The sequence below is a fragment of the Numenius arquata genome, chromosome 10 (genome assembly GCF_964106895.1).
Source record: "Numenius arquata chromosome 10, bNumArq3.hap1.1, whole genome shotgun sequence".
Classification (NCBI taxonomy): Eukaryota; Metazoa; Chordata; class Aves; order Charadriiformes; family Scolopacidae; genus Numenius; species Numenius arquata.
In genome coordinates, this window is record NC_133585.1 from 4,229,638 (window position 1) to 4,241,794 (window position 12,157).

A 12,157-nucleotide genomic window follows, 5' to 3' on the forward strand; every position below is an offset into this window, starting at 1 on the left:
GGGTGCCACGAATGGGACCTCCCAGCCTATCGAAGCTAACGGTCCTTATTTAACAGCACAAGAGTGGCTTGAGTGTTGAAAGAAAACCCATTTCATGGCATAGCTGGGGTCACTTGGGCGAGGTTACGCTTTGCCAATGTAAAGCCCAAGGGCAGTATGGGGACTTGGTGAGGGGAAGCGCAGCAGATCCTTCTGGTAGGGTTGCTTTAAGACCCAGGCTGTGATCCCTTGCAAGAAGCAAGGCAAGAATTGCAGCCACAGGTTGGAAACTTGCAGGGAGATACATATGTTGAAGGGCAGAGAGGTTTAGAAGATGGCCCCGTGCCTGGGTGCTCAGCACCAGAGAGGAAAGCTGAGGAGCACAGCTTGGGCAGAGAGGTCACAGGAGGAGACTCAGAGCTCAAGGTTTGCCCCCAGAGGCACCAGGAACTGTCTGTGTGAGGGAGGACAACCTCCCAGGGAGGACTGGCAAGGTCTAGAAGGTTATCAGGAGTTTTAAGTGATGATGGTTGAGAAGAATGAAAAGGTCTTGAGAGAGCAGCCACTTACTCTGGAGGTGCAGTTGGACCATGGGGAGTGGTGGAGGGTTGGCCTTGGGTTTCGTAGCTCAGCCTGTAACTGGAGAAGCAGCCTTGGAGCTTCTGGGCTGGGGAGGGGACAGTGCCTGTGCCCCTGTGATAGCAGGCTCTGAGCTTCAGAGGTAGATACAGTCACCACAACCCATGGCTGGCAGGTGCCAGTTGCTGGGATGGATTCATCTCCTCTGCTGGTGGGAAGCAAAGAGCCTGTGAGCCCTGCCCTCAGCTGAGGGCATAGCGGCCACAAGCCAAAGCTGGGCCCAGGAGTTTGGCCAGCTCTGGCCCAGCAGCACCCAGCCTGTCCTGCTCTCAGGTGCTCCCTGGAACAGCTTTGGTCCTACCAGCCAGCGTTCCTGGGCACAGCTGGAGGGCAGCAGGCACCAGGGCTCATGCCAGCAGCACCTTTGGATGTAGCCACCCTATTTTGGGAGGAGGAGAAGTTTTAGGCAGGTGGGAGGGATGTCTGCAGGACTGGGTGTGCTGGTGGTGCAGGTGGTGGTGATGCTGGAAACCTCCTGCCTGGCACAGCTCCCCAGAGCAGGTGGGTCTGGGGCTAGTGAGCTCCTAGTGACCTTGTGGCCACTCTCACAGCTGCTCTCACCAAGGTGGCGTGAGGTGAAGGACAGGCTCCCTGGAGCCAAATGGGCACGGATCTTCCTGGGGCCAGCCATCCAGGTCTTGCCGCAGTCACCACCCAGCGCTGGTCTGAGCCAAGTGCATCTCCTCGGGGACTCATGGGGTGTCAGAACCACTTTCAGCTTCAGTGGGGAGGAGTCCAGCCCATGGGTTTGAGCACAGAGCAGCTTCCCCTACTGCATGCCTGGCTGGGGATGCCAGAAGGGTGGGAGGAAGGTGCCCAAGAGCCCCCTGAGACACAGGGGCAGCCCGTCAGTGCTGTGCAGAGCTCCCCTGGGACAGGCAGCGCTGAGCAACCAGGAGGCTCGTCCTTCGCGGAAGAAGCAGAGCCTCAAGGAGATTGGCCTGGGTAATTGGCTCAGGAGAGCAGGCCTCTTAAAAGTCAATTAGAGACTTTTTAAAAATAAATCAGGCTGGAACATTGCGAGGGCTGCCAGAAAATTTGGGCGAGGTCAGAGTTGCTTAACGTTCGTTGTTGATGAGATTCAACCAGCTTTTGGGTTGGGATAACTTCTGCGCCGCTGAGTCAGACTCCTTCGGGGGCTAAGCCAAGAGCGTCTCCTAACGTGGCCATTTAAGGCATGGTGGGCTGAGAGCTGATGGGCAGCCCGAAGAAGACAGGACACCCCGCTGTGAGCCGGGAGGCCGGGGGTGGGGAGGTGGGGGTGTCCTTCATCTTCGCCCTCGCTGCCTGTTTTCCCTTCTGTGAAGCGCTTTGAAGTTGGTGGGTGGGAAAAGGTGAACGAAGGAAGGATAGTCGTCTTGTCTTGGGTAGAAACTGCTCTCAAGAACAGCACGAGGATGTTTGTCCAGGTTTAAAAATGAGTGCAGATCTGTAGGAGAGCGTATGATGTGCACATGTTTCTGCTCCAAGTCTCTGCTACGGCTGAGCTTGGCAGAGCCTGAGCCCACACATGGAGCTTCACAGCCTCAGGGTGGGGGGACTTCGGAGCAGTTGTCCGTTGTCCTGTCTCTCCACATCCAGCCTGGACGTGGGTTTGAGTGCCTTGGTCCTGTCATAAGTCAGTGGAGCTGCCCTATCCTCACCTCTCCTCCAGCCGCATTCCCAAACCTTTCCTTAGCTCCCAGACCCGACCTCAGAGTGTCTCTAGCCAGTGTTGTTCATCTGGGGCTCCAGCAGTGAGTAGCTCGTCTCCAAAGCAGGGTGAGGAACCTATGTTTCCCCGGAAGCTGAACGAGGAGAGGGTCTGCAGGCAGGCTAACGTGGAGTGTCCCTTCCCATTGCAGCGACCACCCCCTGAGCCAGCTGGTTTCGGACTCGGACTCCGAGATGGACAGTGTGGAGCAGCTGGCCCTGGGCAGCACGGACACCCTCTCCAACGGGCACAAGGCTGACCTGGAGGCTGCCAAACGCCTGGCCAAGAGGCTCTACAACCTGGATGGCTTTAAAAAAGCAGATGTGGCCCGTCACTTGGGGAAGAAGTACGTGTGGGTATTCACAAGGAACAGCCCATTCTGCAAGGGGTCCACCTGCGCCTGTGGTGTACCCACAGCTGCTGCCCTTTGCAGGGAATAGCAGGTTGGACCCCAAAGCCCAAACCTAAGAGACATCCAGGTTTGGGTACCTTCCTACCATGACTGCATCTTGGATGCTTCGGTAAGGTGTTGGGGCAGGGGGATGGCTGGCTGACCCCTCCTGGGCCCTTCCAGCTTCTCCAGTTTCTCTTACATGCGCGGTATTCCCATTGGATCTGTGGGTGACTCCTCTGAGTTTCATGGGAGTGCGGGGTGTCTCTGTCCCCAACATGCTTCCCACAGCCCTGGGGAGCTCCCGGCCTCCTGGAATCCACCCCACCCCTGTGTGCCTTTTGCTGTCCCCACGGTCTGGTCGATCCCACTCTCGCTCCCTCCTTTTCTATTTCAGCAATGAGTTCAGCAAGATGGTAGCCGGGGAATATCTGAAGTTCTTTGTGTTCACGGGGATGAGCCTGGACCAGGCTCTCAGGTCAGAGCTGAGTGTGTGTACACGTGTGTGGTGGCCACCTGAGTGGGGTCCCAGCAGATCGTACCCTCTGCAGCTCTGTACCCACACAGAGGTCTGCAGGAGCAGGTAGACTCCACGGCTCCCACCTGGAGATCTTCTTACCTCTTATATGGTGGGGGTTGAGTCCCAAAGTGGTCTCTCAGCCACACAGCCATGGAAGAGCATCCCTGGTCTTAACTCACCAGGCAGTGCAGTTGGGTGACAGTCAGGTTCACCTAGAACTGGCTTTCCCGGCCTTGATGTCACCATCAAGTGTCACCTAGGACTGGCTTCCAGACCTTGATAAGCCTCTTGGTGTCACCTCCACTTCCTTCCCTGGTGGAGTGCCCAGGGCCAGCTGTAGGTCCCTGTGATGTGCCATCAGGGTATGATGCTATGGGCTTGGAGGGGAGTCCTGCAGCCGGTTGGGAGGGATGTGTGATGGCAGGGCTTCATCCAGCACACAGTGGGGGTCTCTGCTGCTGCACAGGGCGGGTTGGAGAAACTGCTGGTGGGCTTCATGTGTGACCAACGCTGCTGCTGCTTATTCAGGTCCTTTCTGAAGGAGCTGGCCTTGATGGGAGAGACGCAAGAGCGAGAGCGAGTGCTGGCTCATTTTTCCCAGCGCTATTACGAGTGTAATCCCAACGCCATCTCTTCGGAGGGTAAGAAACTGTGTGTGTCCGTGCGTGTGTGTTTCAAGCGAGCCCACGTGTTCATCAACTTGGTGAAGGTGCTCGAACTGAAACCAGAGAGGAGACTGAGAGCATGTACTGGTGCCTTAGGAGACAGCCCCGGTTACAGAGATGTCATTTCCCACAAATGACAGATGCTTTAGATTTAAAAAAAAAAACAAAAAAACCAAAAACAAAACAACCACCTGCTCCAGTTGGATCCTGCCTAATTAGGGCTCAACCCATCCTTAATTCTGACCTTGAGCAGATTAGCACAAGAGGCGAGAGAAGGCCTTCCTCACCAAATAGACCCCAGCCCTCAGACCCTCGGCTCAGGGAATAGCCAGGTGAGAAAACTCGAGTGCCTGGATCTCGGGGTGGCACAAAGTGGCCACTTTGTACCGTTTGTACCCACTTTGTACCTCTTTGTCTTTTGCGCCTCTTCTGTGTGCGTTCACCTGCTGGGTCTGCTCTGGGCTGGCTCTGGGGACCGGTGAGGTTTGGGCTGCCTGGCTGATGGAAGGCTGCGCTGGTCCCACCTTGCTGTGCGAGGAACGCTGCAGGATTATCTGGCTGGAGGGGCTGCGGACTTGGAAGGGAGTTTGTACGCTCAGTTTTGGGACCAGCTTTGAATTCAGTGACCTACTCACCCGCGCGCTGCCGAGCACCGTGCTGGCTGCTGTGTGCTTCGCGTGCCCGGGGTGGGAGGAGCGGGCTCGGGGCTGTCCTGGGGGGCTCAGAGCCCCCATGTCCTGCTTGAGATGCCAAGGGGCTGGAGCACCAGCTGCTGGGCTGAGCCGGGGGCTCTAATTCCTGTCCTGTGCTTGTGCTGCAGATGGAGCCCACACCCTCACCTGCGCCCTGATGCTGCTAAACACAGATCTGCACGGACACGTAAGTTCCCGCTACCGTCAGCCCCGTCTGTCCCCTGCCCTGGCTGTCCCCACTGCCCTGAAGCACAGGTACGGGACCCTGGACCCCTAACATGTCTGGGGAGGAGAGAGGATGAGGGCTGAGTGAGAGAGGGAACTGGTGAAGGAGGGAGTGGGGCTTTGGAGGAGACATGCTGAGCTGGAAGCTGTGGAGATGGGATAAGGACAGAAGAGGAAAGTGGACAGGGAGAGAAGGTGGGAGTGAGACTCCAAAACCAGCTGCCACAGGAGCAGGTAGCACCAAACTTAGAAAAAGGAGGCTATTTAAGACTCCTGGAGTCCAGGCAAAGCTGGCAGCTTCCCCACACCTTCAAGCAGCCTCCCTGAGACCTGACTGGTCCCTCACCCCACTGCAGAGATGGGGGGGTCTGTTCTTGGGCTGTGGGACCCGCTGCAGCCAGCACTGCCCCCCTGTCCCAAAGGCAACCTCCTATGTTTCTCTCCCCCTGGCTCTCCCAGAACATCGGGAAGAGAATGTCCTGCTCCGACTTCATTGGCAACTTGGAGGGGCTCAACGGAGGCACTGACTTCCCCAAGGAGCTGCTCAAGGTAAATTCGGTCGCTCTCCCTGGTCAGCCAAGCAGCAGGAGCAAAAGCCAGAGCTTTGGGCAGGATTACGCGGATGGCTATGTGGGATGCAACGAACGCATCCGTCCTCATGCAGGAATGGTGGTGGTCCCTTGGCCTACAGCTTTCCTCACACCTTACTGAGGGGAACATGGGCTGCCTCATTCCACCAGGAGGACACCAGAGCCCCAGCTGGGGTCCTCATGCCCTTGCTGCTCTCGCATCTGCCTGCAAGGGGGCACGTGGGGGCTGCAGCCAGAGGCTTCATGGTGTGACCCCGTGGTACTCAGCCCTCCCTGGAGCACTGGAACGCAAAGCCATGGCCAGGCCCTGGGTCCGGAGCCATCTCCGGTGGCTGAGGGAATGTTTCTGGTGACACGATCAAGGGATGGTGATAGGGAGGGTGGGCTGGTGGTTAAAGTCCCGGAGCTGGGAACTCACCACACTGGTGTGACTGGGGGGGATTTCTGCCTTTTCACTGCCTGCCCCAGTTCCCGATGGGGCTTGGCCAGGGTGGGCAGCGTTCAGCGAGCACCTCCAGCCTCGGAGTGCTGCGCTTCTCCGGCATCGCCTGTTCTCTGAAGGGTTTTCTGAGCTGCGTTCTCCCCGCCTTGGGCCCTGGGAATGGGATTAGCTCCCATGGGGCCTGCCGGCTAGAAACCATTGCGGTTGGTGAAGCGCTACAGTTGGCAAATACTCATGATGTGGAAGATGGGTTCCCACAGGGTGCCGGAGCCACGACGGGGGGAGATGGCTGATGAAAAAAGGCAATGGAGGGTGAAAAGCTGAGCTCACTTTTCAGCCTCTGTGGGTCTATTCCTGGCTGCGTCGCTCACCCCATCATTAAGGGGTTACCAGCAGCTCTCAATAGGGCTGTCCTCCCTCTCAGCCCACGCTTCGCCAGTAAAAGGAGTTACTCAGGAAAAATTCTCTAATTTTAAATCCAGTTCCAGAAAAGGCTTTAAGGACCCGAAATGGAATAGAAACATCCAAAATGAGGACCCTGAACCCTTGCCCTCCAGTGCTGCTGCACCCTAGAGCATCCAAGCTCCGCATGCTCCTTGGTGTGCCCCCTTTGCAGCCCCCCCGGCGCCTTGCAAGTTGGGTACCCCCCATTTCAGGCACCGCCGCATCCTTCTTAAACTTCACCCCCAAAAGTACCAGCGGTTTAAACACACGAGACCAAGTTATCCCATCAGATCCCAGCCGGTGGGAAACAGGGCAGTGGGCAAGTGCCACGAAGCTACAGGCTTTCTCCCACGGGTGGGGGACAAGACCTTTGCTGGGTGTAAGGCAGCGGGGGGAGTGAGGGGGGGGGGCTGCAGCGCTGCAGCACAGCCCCGGCACAGCTTTGCCCGCAGCCCAGCAGCGGGGAGGCTGCTCTGCTAAAAATGGCCTGTTCCCTCTGCAGCTGCGGTGCTTCCCACCGCCGCTTTTCAGCCGCCTCTGTACGGGAGCCGTGCTGGGGAGGGCGGGGGGGGGGGTGAAAGGCAGCGCCGAGGAACCGCAGGCAGGGCAAGGCGGCAGCTCCTCGCTGGTGGAAGCACCAATTTGCTTGAGGGAGCCCACGGCAAGGGGGAGCGGCGTCTTTGGGGGAGATGGGGAAAGCGCTGTCAGCCTGCGCTGGGGAAGGGGGACAGTGAGGAAAGGTGGCTGAGGGGGCTGTGCCTCTCCTGGGCAGCCTTTGCCAGGCTTGGCCGGAGAGGACACCCTTCTGTCCGCTGCTTTTGGCTGCTTGGTGCTTGGGTGGCCATGAAATGGGGAAAGGCTCTTCTGCCCCCCCCTCCCCTGTGGCAGCCTGTGCTAGCCCCGTTAGCCCGGCTAGGATGCCACCTGGCTGGCAGGCCGTGTCTGGGGACTGAGGCTCCTGTGCAAGCGTGCCACACAGCTGGCTGGCTAATTTTAGAGCTCCAGGAGCACACGCATTTCCTAAGGGCAGCAGAGGATGGGAAGGGCTGGCAGGCTTCAGAGGAGCTTCCCAAGGATCAGGGCTGGGTCTTGGGAAACTCTTGATAGAGCAGAAGAAGGATCCTGGAGGTTCTTTCAAGCCTGCCCTGGGGAATAGCACAGGCTGCTACCCCACAGGCTGCAGAGCTGGAGGTGGCCCCCACCCACAGCACTCGCCACTGGGGAATGGGGACAGCAGGGCAGGACCTAGGTGGCTGCAGGGGACATGAGGTCACCATCCCCGGTGACTCTGGGGACAGCATCAGGAATAGACCTGTGGGGAGCATGGATGCTCCCCTCGTCTCTGGCTGCGGGGAGCCCTAAGCCAAACGCAGCACGATGCCTGAGAGCGGGTGGCAGCTTGAGTCAGACGAGAACTTTATCTGCTACTAGATAATGGATGTAAACAATCCCAGTTCTGTGCAGAAGAAACAAAAACACTTGAAAGCTTATGCTTTCACAGCTAAGCATCGTGCCCCCCCTGCCTCGCCGTGCCCTGCACGGTGCTGCTGCTGGAGCCGAGGCAGCGATGCCTTAACCAGCACCCAACGACTGCTCCTGGAAACCCTTTCCTCTGGCTCTGAAAGCTCCCCTGCAGAATCATGCTCCAGAATCAGGGCTGCCCAACTTTCTGACTGGGGTGTCCTCCCCACCAAGGTGGGGGGCCATGCCGGGGCTATAAGAACTCATATAATGGCATGCCCGAGGATGCCCATATCTGTAGGCTTGGACCTGAACTCCTGTGGCCAAACGAAGGCAGCTGCCCACCCCTCAAGGAGGGAGGTGAAGAGGGACGTCCTGGAGCTGGTGATATTTTGGTTAGCTCTTGAGATGTTGCTCTTCTCTTGTCAGTGTGATTTTAGCCCAGGCTCCCTGGGATTTTACTCATTGTTGCAGGCTGTCTGTTAAATTTCAGATGTGGATTTGACCTTTACGTGATTGATCACTTTGCGGAGCCTTCGCTCTTCCCCATCTTGCCTAGTCTTTTAGCCTAACCTCATGCTTTGCTGGCTGGTACCAACACAGTAGGACCAAATCAGGCCCCATTTCTCCCCGGTGCTGCTTAGTGATCGCGGGAGTGAGCCAAATTTGTGCTGCCTTCCAGCCCAGCAGCCGGAGCACTTCACAGATGTTAATGAATTAAGCCTGACAATGCAGTCGGGTCCCCGGGGGAGGAAGGTAGGATGGGCCCCCCACCTTCCAGCTTGGAGGCACAACGGCAGGGCTCAGGCGCTCAGAGTGCTGGGTAAGTGATTAGCAATGTGGGAAGAGAGCCCCGGCTCCCACCTCTGAGCTATAATCACAGGAACGCTTGCTCAGTCTAATCCCCTGGGCTATTTTTCTCCTGTTTCCCCTGGGAGCAATACGCTGCCCTGCCCCTGTCTCCTGTGGCTTTCCCCAGCCTCTGGGGGAGCCCAGCACATCTGATGGGCCGGGCACCCATGCCACCTCCATCACAAGCTTTGCCCGGCTATCGCTGTGCCAAGCAGTCAGGACAGAGTGGAAAATTTCCCCTTCTCCACTGGCTGCATCTCCTACTCAGTCAAGCCTAACTGAATTACGCATCGATCCTCATGCCTTCTGCAAGGATGCCCAGCACTTCGCTTCTTCACGGGAACGGCCGCCTGCAGCATCTACGTCCTGCCCTTAACCAGCCGGGCGGCTCTAGCAACTGATTTTTCCTGTCCTGACCTCGAAGAAATGGGCAGGAGGGTTAAATGTGGGATGGGCACTGAAGATGCAAGGTCTGAGGTCTCCTACCAGCTCAGCCCTTTGGAGGTCCCTGGTGCAGGCAGGGCTGCAGCAGCAGCTCTGAAACCTGCCCGGCCGGCACGGGGTGGAGGTGCCGACTGCCCGATGGAGCTCAGGAAGCCCCTGAGATGTCACCACCGCTGCCCCCCAGCCCCATGAGCCCGGGAGGGTCCCGCTCGTGTGGCATCAGCGCCGGGGACGGTGTCCCACCAGGCGGGATGCCCGACGCTCGGTCCGGCTGGGCTCGGTTCGGCCCCGCTCGGCTCGGTTCGGCTCGGCCCGCCTGGGCTCGGTTCGGCCCCGCTCGGCTCGGTTCGGACCTTTTCTGTTGGGCCCGCTCGGTTCGGCTGGGCTCGGCTAAGCTCCGCTGGTTTCGGCTGGGTTCGGCCCTGTTCGGTTCGGCTCGGCTGGGCCGGGAGCCGCGGGTCGCCATTGGCTGCAGCGGGCGGGGCGGGGCGGGGCTCCGCCTCTGTCGGGCGGCCGCCGCCGAGCCCTGCCCGGCCCGGCCCGGCTTCAACAGGCGGCGGCGGCGGCGGAGCGGGCCGCGGCAGGCAGGGCCGGGCAGGGCCGCCGGGCACCCCGCCGCCCCCCCCCCCCCTTCCCCCCCCCTCGACCTCCGCCGCCGCCGGCAGGATGATCGGTGTCAACAGCATCAACAGCAGCGCGGGGCGTATGCGGTCCCGCTCCATGTGCTCGGTGCGCTACGGGCGCAACTACCGCGGCGTGGAGACCTTCTGCTACGGCTGGCCCCAGCGCTCCCGCACCCTCAAGCCGGTGCTCTACACCGACCTGGTGGTCAGCCGCCTCCAGAACCGCCGCAAGAAGAAGCCGGTAAGCGGCGGGCCCCGGGGGAGCGGGGGGATGCGCGGCGCCCCGCTCTCCGGCGGGGATACGGGCGGACGGACGGACGGACACGCCCGGACAGCCGCCGGTCCGCCCGCTGCGAGTGCTTCAGCCCTGGCGTGGATGTAGCGAGCAGCCATCTCCCTCCCCTGCCCGCTTTCTGCGGAGACGGGTCCCCATCAGCCCCCCCCACCCCCCGTCCGCCCGAGGGTCCCCGTTTCCAGCCCTGCCATCCTTCCCCCCGCCCCATCCCACCCCGGGAACGGGGAGGAGGTTGGAGGGGGGGGGGGATAGGGGGGTGAGCGGGAGCACGGCGAGACCCGGGTGACATTGCGCCGCTTAGGATGGCTTGACAGCAAGGCTTGCTCGAAAAAAAAAAACCATCGCTGCGAGAAGAATCCAGGACAGAGCCGTACCGCTGGGACCAGCCCTCCAGCTTAGCGTAAGTGACAAGCTCTGCGGGCTCCTCGCCAAGGGCTGCGCTGAGCCCGGCCAGGGCAGGCTGGCACCCGGCTGGGGCGGTGGGGAGAGCCGAGGGGCAGCGCCACAGCCCCGGCTTCCCACCCCCCCCCTTCTCCCCGAGCGGAGCTGGAGAGGAAGGAGTGGCTGCCTGGACACGCAAAAACCGAGGCTTTTTACAGCCAAGAGCTTGCTCGCTGGGAGCCGGCATCTGTTTTGGAGGTGTTACGCTGGTGTGTATCTGCCCTAGGTGGGGAGAAGCGAACAGGCTGTCTCTGGGTGCATCCTACCTCGGTGGGGTGCCTGCCTTCGGTGTGGCAGCGAGAGAAGAGTCCTCACTGGCCCCCCGCGTTGCGGGGAGCCTGGGGCAAAGCGGGCAGTGGTACCCCAGAGCCACCTGGGCTGCCCCCGTGGTCAAAACCCGCCCGGTGGGGACATCAGGGCCGTGACAAGCGGCGATGCTGTCATAGCGCAGTACGGTCTGGGGGCAGCATTAAGTTGTGACGCACTCGGATGGAAACAGGCAGTTGGAAGGGAGATGCTGGGTCGCTGCTTCCCGCGCCGTGGGGTTGCGCTGGGAGGGACAGAGGGGTCTGCCGTCCTGGGGGTGGGTAGTCGGCTGGGCAAGGAATGTTTTAAAAGATGCTGGGGCAGCTCGATGGTGTTGCTGAGCCGAAAGTGTAGGGCAGGGATGGGTAGCCATCGCCTGCTGCCTGCTATTGCTGCCTGCGGCAGGGCGGAAGGTGACACATAGGACACTGTCCCCATGGCAGCCCACCCAACAGGGGGAAAAGGTCTGTCCCCAGGTCACTCTGCTCTGTGCAGGCAGGAGCCCTTCTGCAGTGGAGGGGAGGGGGGGGACGTGGGGTGTGCGCAGCAGGGTCGGTGCCTGCCAGGTGATGAGTTGTTCTTGAGCATGGGTTGTGCGTGTTGGGCAGGCAGCGGGGGTGGCGGGGGGGCTGTCCAGGTGGATAAGGGACCTGACATAGGTACGGTTCTCACTGATAAACATCCCTGATCTGACAGTGCCATTCGTATCCGCGCAGCTGGAGGGTCTGGGTGGCTGGGGCACCTGACAGAGCTTTGTGGCTGGGTGTAGAGAAAGATAATTTTGCTAAGGAAAAGTTGGGGAAAGTGAGCAATTGAGCTCTCGTATTTGAAATGCTGCCAGGCACGGAGAGAGGGAGAATGACTGCAGGGAGGGTGCTTGCTGGCTGTGAAGTCTGTCTTGCAGAATGTCACACGGCCGTGGCTGGTCACAGGGCTGGCAGGAGGAAGGGGAGCCTTGATCTGCACAGGGCATCTTGTAGCTCTGAGAGCCTGAGCACTGTTGCTTAGCACAGGAACCAGCAGACTGGAAAGGCGACGGTGTCCGTAAGAGTTATGACCCATAAAAGGAGGCACCCCAGATAGAGTTAAAACCCTCTGCTGGACGCCTGAATTCCTGCCTTAACCCTCATCTCCTGAGTGCCGGGCAACAGTCCTGTCTGTGCCAAAGCTGTGTCCAGGCCAGCTTGCTGCCCGGTTCCCCAAACCAGCACTGGATCTCCCCTCTGGTCTGCTCTGGGCTGGGGGGCTGAAGTGGGATGTCTTCTCCTTGCCCTGTTTTCGTAGGGTTGTCCCCAGCGGGGCTGGTGCTAAGGCTGGGCTGGAGCATTGGAGCCTCTTGCCCGGTTCAGCTCCCAACGCCTCCTGGAGATGTTTGTTAGAGCAGGACTCCGGGATGTTTTCTCAGCCAGCTTTCGGGAGGGAGGGGGAGCACCAAAGAAAGATGTTGTTGGTTCA

The 12,157-nt window shown here is 59.9% G+C and overlaps 1 protein-coding gene across 1 annotated transcript in view; it reads left to right on the plus strand.

The window, feature by feature from the left end:
- The window catches only part of PSD (pleckstrin and Sec7 domain containing), a 36,209-nt gene that overhangs the window by 14,789 nt on the left and 9,263 nt on the right, over positions 1-12,157 (plus strand). The window contains exons 5-9 of the mRNA XM_074154241.1: positions 2,463-2,657; positions 3,100-3,180; positions 3,751-3,863; positions 4,708-4,766; positions 5,264-5,353. Coding sequence (XP_074010342.1) covers positions 2,463-2,657; positions 3,100-3,180; positions 3,751-3,863; positions 4,708-4,766; positions 5,264-5,353 — 538 coding nt within the window. The remainder of the gene's footprint in view (positions 1-2,462; positions 2,658-3,099; positions 3,181-3,750; positions 3,864-4,707; positions 4,767-5,263; positions 5,354-12,157) is intronic.